Source organism: Ascidiella aspersa, chromosome 7, assembly GCF_963924565.1.
Source record: "Ascidiella aspersa chromosome 7, kaAscAspe10.2, whole genome shotgun sequence".
NCBI lineage: Eukaryota > Metazoa > Chordata > Ascidiacea > Phlebobranchia > Ascidiidae > Ascidiella > Ascidiella aspersa.
In genome coordinates, this window is record NC_139453.1 from 7,145,168 (window position 1) to 7,164,751 (window position 19,584).

The 19,584-nt window shown below is 38.5% G+C and overlaps 1 protein-coding gene across 1 annotated transcript in view; it reads right to left on the minus strand.

Moving 5' to 3' along the window:
- LOC146137480 (protein MTSS 2-like) overlaps window positions 1-19,584 on the minus strand; it is a 57,794-nt gene that overhangs the window by 17,108 nt on the left and 21,102 nt on the right. The window contains exons 4-7 of the mRNA XM_083393596.1: window positions 5,875-5,959; window positions 4,405-4,496; window positions 3,594-3,668; window positions 2,099-2,259 (exon numbers count right to left, since the gene is read on the minus strand). Of these exons, the coding sequence (XP_083249722.1) occupies window positions 2,099-2,259; window positions 3,594-3,668; window positions 4,405-4,496; window positions 5,875-5,959 (413 nt within the window). The remainder of the gene's footprint in view (window positions 1-2,098; window positions 2,260-3,593; window positions 3,669-4,404; window positions 4,497-5,874; window positions 5,960-19,584) is intronic.

The window sequence follows — 19,584 nt, forward strand, 5'->3', positions numbered from 1 at the left end:
GAACTATTTTCATAGAACGACTACTGAAACCTTTTTTTCCGGTAAAAAATATATTTACATTTTTTAAACGATCGAAACGTTTGAGACTCATCTAAGTATCGCAATAATGACATTAAAAACGTTAGCAAGGCTGTCGGACCAATTAAAGGTCGAATTTGTTGGGCACCAGTCGAAAACAAGCGACTGCTGTGATAAAGGCAAAGTCCAGCGTTTCTAAAGCGCTGAGACAGCGTGCAAATATTTGCTTGCTGCAGAAAACTGTGTTTGCCGTCTGTTCAACATCGTTTGCCAAGGCTGAATGCGTGACAAAAGTTTGCATGCGTTTGCAGAAAGTCAGGTTTTTTATAAACGTTTTAGAGGAGTCCATGATATGTAACTTGTCAAGATAACTTTTTCTGGGTATTTTAAATGCTGAATATTACACCCAAGGGGTATTAATCACAGCAGGGAGACGATCATTGATATTTATAAAAATCTATGCTTATATACGTTCTAAAAATGTCAAAAGCCAGAAGCAGGTAGTATTTTGAACGTTTCGAATAACTTTTTATTCATTTTTAACACAGTGAGTAGGCACTGATTCTAAATATACCCAATATATATATTAACTGTAGAATATGTGCCTTCTCAATATGTTGAAAATGAAAAAAGAGTTCTTCGAAACGTTCAAAATGATTCCTACTTCTGTATGGGCTTTGATAATCTTACTACAACCTTCAATCATTATGCTCCATGCTTATATAATGCCAACGGATCTATTAGAATATTATAATTCGTAACTTGCGTAAAGTTGCAACTTGCCATCCCGGTTGCAAATCCAATCAAATGTTGGTTTTAGTGCAAATTAACACACAAGATCATTTTCTATATTCTGTTGTGCTTTGGCCTGGCAAAGGGAACAGATAATGCCAGTTTTGCTTAATAAAATGGTAATATCGTTTGTCAAAACACTTGGACTTTAAAGCTGTTAGTTTAGACGGGGCTAAACTACACATCTTTCGTTAAAGCATATTTAAATGTAATATAGCCTTTAAAAAACATAGTAGGTCAGTAACGTGGTTATTTCGTGAAAAAGGGCGAAACGACCAAACACCAAGCATTAAATTGCACCACGTTAATTTAAAAGGGGGCCAAAACTACACTTATTTTGTTATAGTATATTGTTAAACGTTTTTTAAAAAACATAGAAGGTAAACAAAAAAAAAATTCGTAAAAAAAGGTCTACAAGGCCAAAAAAAACAAGCATTAAATCGTACCACTTGACCTTAAAACAGCATTCTTTCACGCACTAAGAGAAAGGGCCAGGTCACACGCTTTATCCTATTAAGGCGGGCGCAGGCGATAACGACAGACCAAGCGGCAAATCGTTAAGAGTCATAATTGCATACCGGCGAATGACTCGGGCATACCTGTGGCGAAACACCAGTCGTGATCATAGAACACAGTTTATCAGTCAAGTGCTTTCACACACATTGCGCTAAAGTACTATAGGGCCTGTAGCATTGGTTATTGCAGCGTGTGTTTGAGAGGGTACACAACTATACATGGCCGTAATTTGTCACACGATAAGTCCTGGTTTGAACGTTTAAACAACTGGTTTAGGAAAAATCTCGTCAGCTAATTGAAGTGCACCAAAGTTTGATAAATAGGGGCCATTCATTTTTATTTACGCTGCCTTTTTTTGGCTTTTTTGGCTTTAAAAACCTTTTTTAATAGTAGTAAGACTCGAAACTAAGCTTTTACAGAAAATATTGAGCAACAAATATAAACAATTACTACAGCGGATAACAACACAACCTTTTGACAGTTTCCAAACAGAACCACAAAGGTTATAGAAATATCTAAAACAACTTTAAAGTTGATCTTACGATATGGATAAAATATCAACAACTGGAAGTGCTGAAACAGGCTTAGATTCCAATATAAACAATAAAAAAAATAACATTAAGATTATCTTATGAACTTTCCAATAGTCATAAGGTTCGCCATTGTCGACAATTCACAAAAAAAATCCGTTCCAAAAAACATAAATAAAAGAAAAAACAGAAGAAAAAATCCACTTACAAAAAATAAAGAAAAGAAAAAAAAATCCACTCACCAGAACAGGAGCGAGCGAGTTTGCGAAGAGGCAGACTCGAGTCCTTTCCTCCACGAGGAGGTTGCGAAGAGCCGATTTCTCATTTTCCTCCAGAATCGTCAGTCGCTCATTGACGTCATGCATGGTCGCGTTCAGCTGGAACTGGATATCGGGTTTGCTGCCTGCGCACAAAACACTGTGGGGCTGATATCGGGTTAGCATTCGCAAAGGGGGAAAATGCTGATTTTAGGAGAATTTTGCGAAAAATGACAATTTTTGGCAGATTTAGCGATTTTGGGCGAAAAAAATGGGGATTTTTGGCGAAAGGCGCCGGATTTCATTATTTGGCTCTTTTTTTATTGCTGTTAGTTCGATTTCAATTGTTCGTTCATTGCTGTTAGTTCGATTCTGAGCACTTCTGGCTTTCAAGGGTTACGTCAGCGGTTCTCAAACTTTTTTCTTCAACGTCTTTGAAAGAAAAACATGGACGTGCGACGCAACCAGCGATAGAAAATTTATTCATTTTTATTTATTTATTTGTTTGTTTGCAACAGAAAATAACCCTCCAATCGCTGTCGATTTGTAGTAACAATGATTTCGAATGCACATGTTACGGGATAATGTTAATATCTTTGCAAGCATTCGATTATCGCGGTTAGGTTTGCATATGAAACGAAATTATTGTGCGAAGCCGTTGAAAAATTGAAAGGCACAGTTTAAAAACCACTGCTTTACGTTATTTGATGGCGGTAATGTTTGTGAACAGAAAAAAAATCCATGTTGGTCCGAGATTTAAGAGCGATTTCGCCAATACACTTCTTTTTTTACATTGTTTTCAATTTAGGGGTGTATTTTGCTGAAAGTTAAATTCGGCGAGGTTTTCTCGCGTTAGAAGGTTACGTAATCGAAATCGATGTTGTACCTTGTTGACTTGGAGAAAAATAAACACACGTTTGACCCCCCAACCCCCTACGCTACAATACGAACACACGAGACGGGTCCCTTTAATGATATCGAGAGAACCTTCTCGATTCGACAATAAAAGGGCCGCGTGGCTTATTATAGCCCCAATTTAAGCCCCCTGCCGGTTCATATGAGGTAAGTCATAAATAACAAAAAAGTCTAAAGACGGCATCACAATAGGTAGAGGCTTAATGGACTGTAATAAAAGTGTGTCTAGTCAATTATTTTGGTCGCAAAATGATAGGCCGTTGAGCCAAAACGTCGTTGGAGGTATCTGTGTTAATATTTTTGTTGAACACAAAAAACTAAATATCGAACGAGCATGGAAGAGACGGAAAAAATGACATGATAAAAACAAATTGGGCATTTTAAAGGGGTGTGCTGGCTACAAGATGATGTTCTGGCCACATTTTAATCTTAATGTAAAATCTAAAAAATGCAAATTATAACCAAAATTCCAACTAAAGGTTAACTAAATGTTTTTAACTACCTTCGTCATTCTATGTTTAATATAGGTTTAAAGTAAAAAAAACGATTGAATGTCACATTTTACCTTTCCTTGCCTTCTTCTGCAGTCTTACAGTGTCGGTGTTGCGTTTCTTAATATCGTGCATCGCTTTCTTGAATTCTGTGCAAAACATAAAACAGTAAAAGTTAACTTGGTGGTTAAAAGTAATATGTAAGTATAGAAAGGGCCTTAAAAAAGGGCTGAATAACAGTACAGAGTACAGTACACGTTATGTGTATGTAATTTTAATTAAAATGCAAGTATTCACATTTAAAAGACAAACATAAAGTACTATTTAAAAAATGCAAAGCATGTCGCAACGAAAACGATTTAATTTTAACAACAACAACGAAAAAATAAACAGTAAGACCACTTGAATTTGATTTAACCCCCAAGTATTTGAACACTTTAAATGCGCTTTGTGGGCAATCCAGGTGTACCAACTCAAGGCGTAAATTTATGGGTTTCAAAGCGGATAACTTTGCACGCTATTGCTTTCAAATGCTCTAATTTTTTTTCTTAAGGCGCGTGGTTTGTTATTATGTTGTGTGCGTTAAAATTGACAAACCTTTTATACGACCGTATCGATTAACTTTGAAACTTTAGTTGAAAAATGCTTAGTTAAAAAAAATCTCTGAATTAAAAATATTAAGCACTTTTTGCGGGAAATGTACAATTATAGGCACTTTGACACAAAAATGAGAGCGCCTATAAGACTTTTTGGTAAATATGCTCAGTTGAAAATAAAATTTTCTCTGAATCTGAATGAAATTTTTTTTTTACATTTTTTGGAGGGAAATGTACAGCTTATAGCTACCACGACACACAAAAATAGCTTTTATTTTATTTTCCTTACCTTTAGCATGGTCTTTTTCCAGCTGATTTGCTACCTTACGCCAGTCTTCCAAACGGTCCTGAATCGGAGCCACAAGCTGATCAAACATGGCGCTGAAAACCAATCAACAAATTACAACGGGTAAGACTCCACCATGGAAGTATTCTTCCTATAATCCCAAATTACGACGATTGGTTTCTCGTTAACCGATTAAGCTCAACTATATCCGGAAATTAATCTCTTTGTAATGCAGTATTAGCACGTCTTAGACGAAATATCCGGGTTATTTAAATTGACAATAATATTGGTGTTCCATTGATAATTGTATGGTGCTGCACCTAACACTGATTAGGAGATTGTTAAAACTAATTAAAATCTCTTTTCACATAAAAAGAATAGAAAATTTGGGATTTTCGAATTGGGATTTTTTCATATAATTAGAAAAACTGACAAACTTAATGTCTAAAATAGTGAGATAACACGCAAATGACGACAATGAAATGGGGCAAATATTTTTAGACTTTACTGTCTTAATCAACGTAAGTTAATGCTAATTAGGAAAAAATGTGAATTTTCATCAAGCAAGTGTTGTTTAAGGCTAGACTACGAATCATGATCAATGTACCGGTCTATAACGGCGCCATAATGGCATATGTCGGCGCCATAATGGCATATGTCTAATTTAAAAGGGCACTAATAGTCAATCACGTATGAATAAGAGTAGGTTCGTGGTAACAAGTTAAAGGTCTTAGGGTTAAGCGACCTACTAAACGCAACTATCCCATGAGACGTGTGTGCAGCGTCGTGGACTGCGGACATCGACTGCAATGACTGACCCGTCCGATGACCATTTGCTACTACAGTGACCGGTAAGAGATAATTAGCGGTGATTTTTTTGAAACCCAAGAGAATAGAGGACATATAATGTCGATGTCCGCTTCTAAAAGGCGAAGTTCCGCCTCATGATATTGTTTTTGTGGTTCACTTGTCACCTTTAGCGCTAAATATCTCTGCTTTGACGAGTTTAAAACGCACAAAAAGTCACTTGTCCAACTGAACAGGCTTAGATTTTGTTCAATGCGCGAAATACAATAAGAATAATTTTCGCTGCAAATTAACTTTACAATTCTACACATGCGTGTGATTTTCAGATTTATTAGTAAAACATTGTAATTTCGCAAATTAGAAATTGTCAGGGACCAGGGGCGGATCCAGGGTTTTTGTTTGAAGGAGGCATGAAAAAATTGAGAGTTGACGTCTAAACATGACGTCACGATTTTATCAAAACGGGCTTCAACATACTGGAAACATAATTTAAATCTTTTGGCAGTTAGGTAGTTTAAATAATTAAAAAAGTATTTTTTTAGAGGGGGCATAGCCTCCACCCGCCACTTTGAAAAGTATGATAAAAAACAGAAAAAAACGTTTTGGTTCGACTTGATTGTATTTTTATTTGGTTTGTGGAGTATAAAGAAGAGCCAACCAACGTACTTTGTAAAGTGCTTCAGCTTGCTTTCAACCATCTTCTGCCGAACGCATATCCGGGTCAACGTGCTACCGATGTCCTTAGTCGAACCTGAATAAAGGAAAAACACTTCTTGTAAACAAGGCTAAACTAAAAAAAGATTTATTTTAATAAATTTTAAGCTGTGAAGTTTCCAATCTATACCCTATACAAAGATACAGTTCAAATGCAGGACGCTAAAAATCAAAATGAAATGAAATGCTCGAAACCGCAAAGCACCTGTGTGTTTTTCGATCATTAGATGTTCACACTTTCTGTGAACGATATCTTTCCCGACTATGTTGTTGCCTATATTTTTTCTGTAACACTCGTCGCACCATGGAACCGTAATTTCTCAAGTGTACGTTACATCGGTATTAGCATGGTCACGGGGGAATAATTCGTGACATACTTTATTTGTGTACGTTTGATTGCTATGCTCGTAGAACGACCATATCGAAATTAATTGGGCTTAACATGTGGGTATTAATTTCGCAAAAAACGACGTGTTGGTGCTCTTGCAATAAAGGCAAGATACCGCAAGAGAAGGAAAAAATGTACAGGATCACGTATAGTTGGTTAAAAAACGTACACAAGATGTTTACAGAGGGACTTACCGACATCAGACAGCCTGATTAGGATAGAAATTTAAACATGCATCGAATACACTGGGTGCCTTCAAAAAGGCTTTTACCGAAAACAGTTAGCTTAACCTAGGATTGTAATGCAAGATGAATCAAAAAGATGTGTGATTGTGGGAAAATCCAACGTATGCACGAAACGCAAAAAAACTTACTGATTAAAGGCGATTTTTTGCAGACCAGAATATCATTAAACCCGCAAAAAGGACAACGCCATTGCTAACGAGCAACAGCGGTCGCAAATTTACCACAAAAAAACAACAAACCAAACCAAAACCATCGCAGCTATTTTTGCCCATGGTCTTTGTACATCAAAGAACAAGCGCTTGCATGCGGCGTGTGCATATGTTAAAAGCGCGCTGAAAAGATCGTTTCCTTGGATGAAACCCGAAACGTTTTAGCGGCGGGTTGTCCTTCCTGTAAGCGGGGCAATGGAACGCCGAGCCGTTTTAGCTGTGGGGTGAAAAAGCGGCCTGGCTTTGACGGATATTTTTAGACTTTTGGAGTGTGTAGGGAGTTATGGGTGAGGCGCATATGGAGGTACGGTACTAGCCAATTTTTTTGTGATTTTGGTACTGTGATTCATAAAATGTTCCATGAAATAGACCTGTGAACTTAGCAGAATGCAATGTGGCAATTTTCGCCTTTTTATGTCAGCGCATAATACATTTTTTAGATGTTTCTTCTGATGGCCAGTAAATTTGAAAAAAACTCCCGACCAAAACACTAATAAATCACCTCAATAAATTTGGACGTCATGTGTTTTTTGAAAACCGTGTCTCGGCTAGAAAATAATCGCACGAATAACAAAAACGCCCAAAACCTGCGCCTTATTGTTTTAAGCAACTATAAGTTGTTACTGTCTAAGTATCAAAATCAGGTGGCATTGTTGAGCGACAAATTGTATTTTAATGCTAATAAACTTGTGTGGATATGTTGTAATCCAACGATTGTGCTTTATCAGCTCAAAGTAGGAATCCTGTGTCTTTCAGCAAACAGCGCCACCTGATTTCAAGATTTAGAATTAGACAAATACGAATAGCACCAATAAAAACAGTCCAAAGCTAAAAAAAAGTCCACTGCGAACCAATGGGTTACCGCAAATTGGTCAGTAGGGGAGCTGCAACCTCGCAAAAATCGCCACCAAACTTAAACGCGACACGCGACAAACAATGCGACGCGCGACACACTCCCAAAAGGCGACACGAGACTCCACGAGCAATTAATATCGGCCCGCTTAAGACGCTATAGAGTATTGCCGAGGCCGGGAGGTAATTTGGCGTGCCAGGGGCCCCCAAGGTCAGCGGCGTCAATTAATGCGCCCTCCCCCCGACTAATCCGGAGCGCCGGCGTCCAGATAATGATCGGGCGGTGTGCAGCGATGCGTTAAAAGTGGGTCGCCGGTGTTCTGACGTAGCGAGGGTTGTTGATTTTTGCAGCAATGCCGTTTTTCTTAAGTGTGTAGCCTTTTTTACGTTTTATGGATCTGCTTTGTATGATCTTTTCACCAAAAAAAGTGATTTTTTGGAGTGACGTTTGGCTATTGATTCTGAGCAACTTTAAATGTTGCTGCTGATGGATATTTGTTCTTTTTCTTTTTTTGCAGTTGCAATCGTGCAGGTTTAAAGCGACTATGCCTTGTTGTAAGCTGAACGCTGATAAGATCGCCTTTCTTTTTTGGAAGGAAATGATTTTTTCCCAAGCAATTTCCGCTATCGATTCAAAGCAAACTGCAAATCAACGCATTTGAACTTACGCCGATATTTTTTACTCATTCCAACACTTTTTAACGAAATAGCTGCTGCCTTTACACTTTGGATAACTTATAATATTTCTGAAGTACATTATGGTGATTGGACTTTCGGAAATTTGAATACCGTTTTATACAAGATTCCTCTGCACTTACATTAAGTTATATGATTTAGCATTAGACTGAAATAAAGAGGATAAAGCTTCCTACATAAAAGAACGCTTCTTAAGTTTTATCAGCCGAAACACTACACTTTTGTGAACAAAGTTTGAGCCCGCAAACGCCAAAAACCTATTCTCCGTACGGTGAAAAGACAGTACATTTTTATAGTGTTAGGGGGCGAGTAAAATTGCTGAAATCTAACACACCTTTAACCCTAAACAAAATACGGTTTCCTAGACTTAGAGGAAATTGTCAGAATGTGCAAATATTTTATTTTAAGGTTTCTGAAACCTTGTGTGAAAATCAGTGCTTCGTCTTAAAAAACTTTTAACCCCGGGTAAATGTTTGTTTTAGTGAGTATCAAGAAAAAACTTGAAAGGTAATTACTGAAATTAAAAAAATGAAATTCGACGCTAATAATTTGATTCCTGTAAAAAAAAAAACGGAACGAAACTGGCATTCAAGCACCTTAGTCAACACCAGACCGTTGGGTGTAATTTGGCGAAAAATCTCGACGACATGCGACCGCAGAGCAGGCGTCCATCAATGGGGGAAAGCGCCGCGACCGCGGTAAGGCGACACCCCGTCACTACACCACCCACCTCTGGGGTAAAACTGATGGATGGGCAAGTTTGACGCGCGACGCTCTACGGCGTTTTGCACGCTTCGTGCCAACCACGGACGCTTTCGGCATTTAAAGTGAGTTTTTTCGGCATTGTCATAACAACGTATTGGCGCGATATGTAAGCACCTCGTCTATAATGTTTTAGGTTAGCGCTGGTGACTTTGTTCAACAGAAACGCTTTAACATATAAAAACATAACGGTTAGCCGCCACTAATGTTATATTTTTTAACCCATAATACTACTTTTAGACACCTAAACAAGGTGCTGCAACACAATTTTGGGAAAAAATTGAAGACATTCAAGACTTGAAGAAAGTTTGTAAGATTTTTGACACAAAGAAAAGTATTTTGAGACCTAAAAATGAAAACACAACAGTAAAACTGTCATGGTCAATACAATTGAAAATATTTTTTTTAATTGTTGTTTCACGGCACTCTACTACACACATTTCAGCTGGACATAAATTAAAATACTATTGTAAGATTTTTTTCTAAACGTAAATCAATTTAAACACATTCAAAGATTTTGTGGCAGGCCTGCTGTAGCTGCTGCTGCTGAATGGACAAGGTTGCCTCGTTGTAATAAGACTTTGAAGTAGCCTGGCATATATTTCAGCATGTTTGAAATGGTTGATTTTGCTCTATAATTTCGTCAAAAGCTCTTTTACCACTATATATAAAAGACGGTCAACTTTCCCCATGGATGCCGGTTTTAATGGGCCACTGAAGAGGTTTAAGAGGTGTGCGGTAAAACAACAAAAATCACAGTTTTCCACGAGAGCTGTTGTTTGCTAGCATACCTCACACCACACTGTAGAAAAAAGTGACCGCGAAAGTTTTTGTTTTGTTTCACACAAGCTGGATGTGGGAATTTAAATTCAATAAAAACATAAAACGATTAACTAACTATTGAATTTTGCAGGTTAAGTAACGGTTATATTTTTTAACGGCGTTGGTAAACGAATGCAAGAAAAAAAGTAGCACGCAAAAAAAAAACAATCCGTAATATGTAGCAGTGAGTATGTCATAATGGAAATCACCTTGACCCTTACAAGATAAATTTCGACTTTAATTCCTGGTCAGTTACAGAACATTATAGCAAAGCTAATATATCAGGTCAGACACTATTAAAGTATTGTAAAAGGTATGACCTGAATTGCTAGCATTGCTAGAGTGTTCTGCTGCAATCCGTACATTGTTCTTAACACCAGGGTGCAGCAGAAGCCAAGTTTTCGCTCGTAAGTCCTACACTATGTGTGCAACATTGCTTTGTGTATCACGATTGCAAATGACATTGCGCCCAACGTAACGTGTTTTCCTGGCATTTGGAGATAAGGCTCGGAATGTGCTATATCGAGATTACGAGTGCCACGAAATTTGCAGTAATGTTTGCATTACGTAACGCAGCCAATCGGACAACATGCAACCAATAAATGAACTGTAATTACTTCATTTAAGTAGCGCATTACTTAAAGTCAAAATTTATAACCCTTTTTGGTCAAAAAATCAACTAAGAAGATGACGTTGTTTTCGCTATAATGTCTCATATTTAAGCGTATTTGAATTCTAGTTTTCATTCTGGTGCAATTGGAAAAGAAACCAACGCTATGTGTAGACTTGTAAGCACAAAACTGCCGCTAATTATCATATTAAGCAAGTTTCAATAGTGAGATGCAACCCATGTCAGGCCAGTCGGAGCCCCAGCGAAAAAAACACCATTAAAACTTATTCCAAGCAAGCCTAGAGGTCAAAGCATTACGTCATTTTTCCGGGTGGCATTTCGGGGTGCGCATTATGACGTCACAAAACCTAACGCGCGAGCGGGCACGGTAGCAATCTACGTTTCACAATACGAAACTCAAAATAGTGGCCTATTGTATCTCTCACGGAGATTTACGAGAGAGCGTCGTTCAAACGGTGATCTGTTTTATGAGCCACACGTGCCAATTTGTCACAAGCGAATGCGAAAGGTGGCGACCGGCCAGCAAAAACGGCCAGCTTATCGGCCGGCTACAGTTTACCCCAAACATATTTTTAATTTAGCTTAATAATGAATCGCAAAACCAAAAGGGTCGAGTAGATCGACATCATCTTGATTAAGATGTTTCGATACGTCTAAGAACTTACAAGTTCGTATCGTAACGGCTTAATCAATATGATGTCAATATACTCGACCTTTTTTGCTTTGTAATTCATCTTTTTAATTGTTAGCTATAAAAATGTAATTTTTCGCCTCACTGTATTACTTGTAAAGTCCCGCATTTTAGCACCGGGCTCTAATGTGGTTAAACTTTTGTTAGAAAGTTGGTCGTTTCAAAAAGGCCATTGCAACAAAAAGGGGGTTAAGTCCTTATTGTCCGACACCTGTGCACCTGCTCGTGCCTCGGATGGCAAACAGGTGTCTGGACGCTAACTTTTTAGTGATTTACAACGCTGACCAGTTTCGGTTTCAGCTTTGCGGTCAACCACGTAAATACACATCATTCTACGAGTGGTACTGGGTCGAGTTGACTACGTTTTTGTATTTACAACCAAAACTTCGTAAGATTTTGAATTTCTTTGTTAGATTTTTTGTACGATTTTTGCGATTCGTAAGATTTTGAATGATCACAAATAAAATCGAAAGAGGATTTCTTAGAACCCACTGTATATAATGTTGGCTGATACCGTATAACGGTATCTTATTTAGCTTAAAAACTCTTCACATCCGTTATGATTTAAAGTCAATATAATTACGTATTACTCAGTGTAGCGTGTATACGATATTTGCTTTAAAATCATCACTTTCTCCTTTGTACTACGACTTTAAACAAACAGCTGATTTAAGAGCAACAAAGTAAAATAAATTTGAATTCAGGCAGGAAAAATCAGAGGTGAAAGCTTCGACTTGAAAATCAAACAAATTTGTTCCGCTTTATTGGCATCCATTAAACCAGACAATAGGCTTAGACAAACACATATTACGTTAAAAGCACTGAAGAATGTTTGATTTTTCCCTTTCAAGGCATAAATCATTGCGTTGGATCAAAAATTATGGCTGAAATTTTAATATCATTGTGGTATCGGATCGGCACCGATATCACCTCTAGTATCGAAACAGTACCGATACTACCACTTGGCATCGGCTATCGACTCCGATATGATATTATCGTGTAACTATCGCCAAATTCAAATTTAATCGTAATTACAAAATACGAGAAAGGGCAATCGCGGAAATGCTATCTGAAATCTTGTAAAAACTAGCTCTCAACCGATATTATCGGACATCCCTAGTAGTCTTGTTTCACAAGTGTTGCCCTGGACTTGTTTCACAAGTGTCCTGTCGTTACTTTGACTTCAATTGGCAATTGACAAGGGCGACGCACTAATCGATAATTGCGCATGAATCACCACTTGAAACAAGCACAGCGCAATGTTCAACAGCCACTGGCCAATGATGATAATGTGTCAAGGACTTGACTTGTAAGTCGCCAAAAGAAAACGAACAACTTAGGATGACGCACCACGTATTAGATAAATTGCAAGGAAGAAACGGGCTGTTAACGTGTCATGTAGTAAGGTTAACAACTTGGTACTTACACCATACCGAAACATTGAGTTTACAACTGGCTGAGATTATGGCCAATCCTTACACTAGGTACAGTGTTAGAATTTAACATGTTGACCTGATTTTCACAACGAGGTCGCCGTCAATATCATATATCCCAGGGGCCCTACGCATTGTAACTTATTACCTTTGGTACCTTCCGGAGTAATTGTTTGTAAAGAGACAATATGCCACCGCATATAATTTGTAATATTCTTAACGATCGTATATAATAATAGCAAAAAGTGTGTATTCCAAAACAGGTTTTAAATCAATATTGTTTGCATTCTCAACTAAGCGGGTCTATATGTTATTCTTATTATCATTGGTACCTTGTGGGGTAACTGTTTGTTAAGACACAATATGCCAACCCTTCAGACTTGTTATGTCCTTTCGTATAATATATATATATATATATAAATATAACAGCGAAAACGATAATATATATGTAACAGCGAAAACCGTGTATTCCGAGTCAGATTTTAAATCAATCTTGTTAAACCTACTAGTCCCCAGCAAACCTCTAAGAAAGAGGTGGTTTACTAGTTTCTACACTGTGAGTGCAAGAGCAAGAATACGGGTGAAAGTTTCAAGAGAGTGCTTCAAGAAACAAAAACAATGGAAATCTGTAGTGGAAACTACAATATTTTTCTTCTCGTTCAGCACTTTTGGGTGTCCTTTTGCGTCAAGACACAGTAGTTAAAATGCAACTTTGCGATTTACAAAGCCTGGTCGACTGGTGCTGTCAGCCAGTACACAACACCCATCGGTGAACAAAGCGGGTGCCAAGTCTAGCAGAGTCGCACGCGTCTTGCAAGATACGCAGGTCTTATCGCAATGGGTTGGTCTTCAGCCGTCGCCTTTTGACAGGCCGCAAATGGAAAAACTCAAGACCTGGCAATTTCAAATTCACGGTCTCGGCGTAATCAGCGTTCTCAGTATTTCGTTTTTAGAAGAAGCGAGGGTACTTTGTTTTTAAGCTTGAACGGACAAAGAGAATAATACGAATGATAACAATCTTACTTTATCAATTTCATTGCGTTTAAAAAATCCTGGACGGCGATAAGTGCCAGGCAGCAGCACAAACAGCTACAGCGGCCTTGTGAACTCGGCATTCGACAGCGGCCATTACTGGGGACTTATCCGGATTTGACGGCGGTCTCATTATGTAAGGCGATTTCAGACGGATCGCGCCTAATTAGAAAGGTGTGGAAGCGACGTCGGGCACACGATCTCTAAAGAATCTAAACATTGCACTAAAAAGTGAAAAAGAGAGGAAAATAGAAAAGGGGAAGAGAGAGAGAGAGAGAGAGAGAGTAAGGGAGGGAAGTAGAAAAAAGGAAGAGAGAGAGTAAAAGAGGGAAAAGGAGAAAGGAAATGTTGAGTTTCTTTCTTGGGTAAGATTGAGGAGAACTTAGTGAATGCGGTCTTATGTACTCTCATTATCCTGTGTATTGACAATAAAAGAACGTAAACTTTGCTAATTCCATGGCATTTCACGTTAATACTGTCAAAAGTTCGAAAGATTCCTTTCGGCGAACTCACACGCTGGAATAATGTGCAGTAGTTGACCTTACATCATGGTTTATTGGCGTTGCGCAAAAGCCATGCAAAAAGTCAAAATAAGGTTTTATGAGGATAACAATACGACGTGACGCAATTCAAATGCGTGTAAATGTCTTACGGGAGACATAAAATCGCATTGCGCGGTTTGTGCAGCTTACAAATCGCGATTGACGGTAGATTGGCGGCTCTTACTAGAAAACAACAGGATTCTTGGCTAGAAAACAACAGGATTCGATAAAAAATAGTTGTTTTGTTTATGACGATCCTACCGACAATTGGTGTAATGCAAAACATGCATTGGTTAGCGGCATAAACAAGTTCATGTATTTTTCTATCGTGAGCAACGCTTTTGGTCTTTATATATAGTTTGTAAAAAATACAACAACCAGTCGTAAAAAAACGATCTCGGATTTTTTTGTTAAACTCGAAATTTTTGGTAAAACTATGTTTTTTAAGTCAAACTTAAAATGTCAAACTATCTCGTAGGTTAAATGACATTTAATATCAATAGATCCAACAGCCCTGCGGTCTATGAACAGGTGAACTAAAAATACAACTCCCGAAGAAGTTTTCGCACCAAGTGAGAGACACTACTCGAAAATATGACCAACTTCTCACGGAAATCAGTTTACAGAGCTTCTATTAACTTTCGTCAAGCAATCTTGGAAGAGAAAGCGTCGGCGTAAATTAATTTGACCAGCCTTGCGTGGGTCAGCGTTAGCATTGGTGACCACCCAACCGTAAAACTGGCGGATTTGGTATTTAATTAAAACTGCAGTGCAGTGACCGACGGTGTCCTGTGCCATCTAACCGGGCATTCAGGACGCTTTGCGCGAAAAGGGATACTTTATCTCCCCCCTAATCGTCTCAATTGAAAGCGCGATTTGGTTTCCAATGCAAAGGTGTTGAACCGGAGAGTCACAAGTTAAGCCCGTAGGCAGGGTTACTGCCGGGACCAAAAATAAGCACGTTGGTCTAAAATTACTTTACCATTCGTAATTATTTATAGCCAGCTGATTGCGAAATTTTTCGAGCGAAATTAGTGGTTTAAAACATTTCGGAGTGTCCAAGTTAGGCTTGTAGCCTGTTTGTGCTTAACATCAAGTAGTCAAATAAATTTTTGTAAATGCAAGTAAGCGATAATCATGTTTGTTACAAATAGGCGCATCAGTAATTTCTAAGATACTGAACTTCAAAACAAGCACAAAGCTTGAATCTAAGCACGAAGATTAAATTTTTATCGGACGATCGGCAATCACAAGATTTGGACATCTACGAAAATTTTTTAGGGTACACAGGTACGCAACACCACATCCGTGCTGTGTTCTACCACTCGACAAAAACATAGCACCAAGCCAAACCGCAAACATAGCCACAACAAACCGAATTTCTCAACACCTAAACGCTCCCCGGCCATAGCTCTTCGTAAGCATACACAGCGTAAGCGCGCAAGCTAAAGCCCTTCAAGGGTGCTTAGCTCCACGGTCACTCAGGCACTGAACGAGCTTTCGAGGGCTCGCAGAGCGACCTGACCGCATCCATATAGGACCAATTGCTTGCGCGAACCCTTGCCTTTCTGGGCTGAGTAGGGATTTTAGGTGACTCCAGGCATAAGACCAAAATAAGAATAACAATAACGTCGGTAAAAACACACAGTTCGGAATAAGACCAATTAGGAGTAATAACTAATAGTCGAACCAGGCCTATACAATCCTTTTACTTAACCCCCAATCCCGCCACCAAGTATTTCACTGACTCCCCGCATAATTTAAACCTCAATCCAATTCTATGCCAGACCGACGGTACCCGATCGTCCCATACCCTCTTCCTTCAGTTCCAGGCGTTATTTTGGCCATTTAGGCCTTATTCCGGCGGGTTAATGTCTTACTTATTCAAACGATTAAGTTATTATTCTGACTTAGATATTACTGTGTATTTAGCTTTATTAGGGTTGGTCTACTATGGTATTATAGATTATTCTAATTTAAATTTAGATATTTTTGATTTGTAGGTCTTATTGTGTTTTCCTATTGCAAGTTTGAGTATTTTCGTATTAGGCTTAACCCTGCTGCTGCTGCGTTAAGGGCTACTGGCTACTAGATTAGCAACACTGGCTATCGTTGTTAGCCTGTGCGTGAAATTGAGGGCTTTTTGTCGTAAACAACGATGTCAAGTATTAAAGGTAAAGGCTTCTGGGACTGCCTATGCTGTAAACAAGCGACTACATTCTGATTTACTTATAAGCAGATCAATCCAAACAGAAGTAATGCAAGCATGAAAAATTCACAGGTGAATTAACACCTTCAAACGTCCAATGTTTCCTTCAGCTACAGGGAAAATCGTAAATGCGTGGAAAGGTTTCTAGTTTCACGAGAAAGTACTCGATTTGTAAAAGTCACCCCTCTCATTCACCACACGTTTTACGCTGAACATTTATTTTCACGCGAGCGAAAAAAGTGTTTAACTCAACATGGAATATAAAAATCACGACAATCAACGGGGGCGACCAAAAAAAATTGAATTTAAAACGATGAGAAATACCGAATTCCTCACAGAAATTCTCCTAAAGAGGATAAGGCCAGAAATCTTGCGCGAAAACAATTTTATACAAGGAAAAATGTATATTTTTTCCATACAAAGTTATTTTAAAGTGGATAAAGGTCAGGAATTCTTGCGCGAAATAGCCGAAAATGCCCCACGCGAGTTTTAACAGTGTTAAACTTCGCATGGAATATAAAAATCGCGAAATTTAACTGCCGCGAGAAAAAAGCTGAATTTAACACGTAAGTAAAAATGCCGAATTCCGTACAAAGTTATTTTAAAGTGGATAAAGGTTTAAAGTGGAAAAATTCGCGAAATTGCCGAAAATGCCCCACGCGGGTTACGAACCAAACTGTGGCGACCAAAAGTCGGCTAAAAAGCGATCAAGAAAAAAACGACGGCGATCTTGGAGCGGTGCCAAGTGGAAACGCGACACCGGGCGCGATAACAACCGCGCTTCACCTTTGTGACATCACAACACGGCCGATTGTTACGGTGAGATGAAACGTACCGAAGGGTTTTGGTTATTGTTGCAGGGAGATACGCCGTGGTGCCAACGATTTAAGGTGTTTTTGAGTATTTAATGAAATCTAAGAAAAATATTGTGGGTTTTATTTCGGTGTAATTTTACCCTAAAACAGTAATCGCCACCACTAAAATTTTTCGCAGCTAAAACCTTACAACCGCCTAAATGCTGTGTAAAAAAGCCGCTTCAATTTTCTGAGTTGCTTTAGTTTTTGTGAGAATATAAAGCGGACGTAAACCGCATGTAAAAAAGTAAATAAAATAAAATATTTTAAAATGTCAGCATATTTTCTTTAAGAAACTCTCCCTATTTCGGTGCAACAGGACAAAAATTAATAAATTTGCATTCGAAGTACCATAGCCTTAAAACAGCAGCATAATTTGTTGATTATTATAGCTTAGTATAATGTATCAAGGAAATATATATGACAAAATGCAGTCATACTTAATATAGAGTAACCACACAAGTTCACAAAGGTAATTCAGTGCAAAACGCCAAAAAACGGTTGCTTTGGAAAAACAGTACCCGTTTCTTTTTATTTTCTTAGTGACCTCAGAGGTAGTGGGGCTTGATGTACCTCCCCCCCTTTGGTTTGGGCTCACGGTTATTAGGCAAGTGTAGCAAGAGTATTTTCATTGTGATCTTGGTGAGCCTCAGGGTTGCACGCGCAGAAGATAGGGTCTGAGCTAGGTTCAGGGCAACGTTATAAATCGTCTTCGCTTAGCGTCTTAATAGCGTCAAATCACTTCCAAAGAGTCGCTGCAGCGGACGGACGGATGTCGCCATTTGCCAGTTGCCGTTCTACCATTACGTAATCATCCCAAGGCGCAGGAGTGCAACTGGGAGGGCTGATTGAAAGCAATTGGAGGGCAATAGTTAAGCACCAAGGACCCGGCGTCGGAATTGTCTCAGCACTTTTCGCATTGAATACGGGAAGTTGTACAGGGCCGATTCGACGAATGTCTTGCAGCTTAGGGCGACGCGACGCCGACATGTGTTGCAACATTGGTAAGGTTGAACTTTTTTTAAATCGTGGCCAATTTCCCATCGTTGGGCATAGTTTATTTCTGTGTGATTTTTAGACCGTGTTGAAGTGAAAATGCATGGCGGTTGCGTTTTGCGTTCACACAAGTCATGCGCGAGTATTGGCTTTAACCAATTCTAACGGTTTGTATTTGCCACTAAAAAGACATATGACAGATATTCCCACAAACTTTTTGCAAAAGTCGGTAAAAGTTTACGTAAGCCTATTTCAAGCAAAACTTGACATCTGTAGGTGACCTCGATATATAAATAAAAGAATAGTAAGCGATCAAACATTTGTGCAATGTCATCTGAATATGAGCTACCTTCGCATAGTTCCACTTTATACCAAAACAAAGAAGTTGAACAACACTTTCATAGCATGAAAATTCCACATTTGCTTCGGCAGTCAACTAGAGCTTACAAAATTATGATGTAAAAAAGAACAAATTCTTGTCATTTTTTGAATAACTTTTTTAATATAGCTTGATAATGAATTTCAAAGCTAAAAGGGTACAGTAGATCGACATAATCTTGATTAAGTTTCAATAGGAACTCGCAATATCTTCAGATAATGTGACTGATAAGAAAATCAAAATATCACTAAAACAGGTGGGACGCAATTGTTATCATTCTAATTTCTAGTAGAAGCATTAATTAGCACCTTTGTGCATTGAACAAGTAGAGCGGTGTTGATTTTTAAAATAATTTTCAACAAATCTGGGAAGGAGTTTGGCGCAGGCACTTGCGTTCATAAATGCCTGTGATCAATGCAAAGAGACTTTCAAGAATCCAACGTAACACCGTAAAGGGGTTTGGAGAACTCAATAGTGACGTATCCACCTCCTTAACCCCTGCAAGAAGTCGAACAAAAGGCAAATGCATTCCAGCCAGCAATACGAACCCGCTGCATAAGAGCTTTGTTGATCTGCGCGCCGCCAACTCAAACCAAAACTGCGGCAGTAAGCAAAAGAGGGTTCGAACTTGCGACCCCTGGAATTCGTTTGTGTATCGCGGTTCGTATAAACAAGTATAGCCAATTTCGTACCGATACAGTTATGGCAAGATCAAGTATTTTCTTACCCTAAATAAGGCAATAAAACACAATATGTCAAGTGGAGACAAAATATGATCATGGCAAACCAGGGTGAAGTCAATTTTTGTTCTAAATTGGAAGGAATTTCCTTCCTTCATAAAAAAAGTTTTTCAAACAGGTAAAAAAATTATCGCCCATCAATCCCAAGCCTGTGCGTAACACAGTCACAAAAGATGTGCAC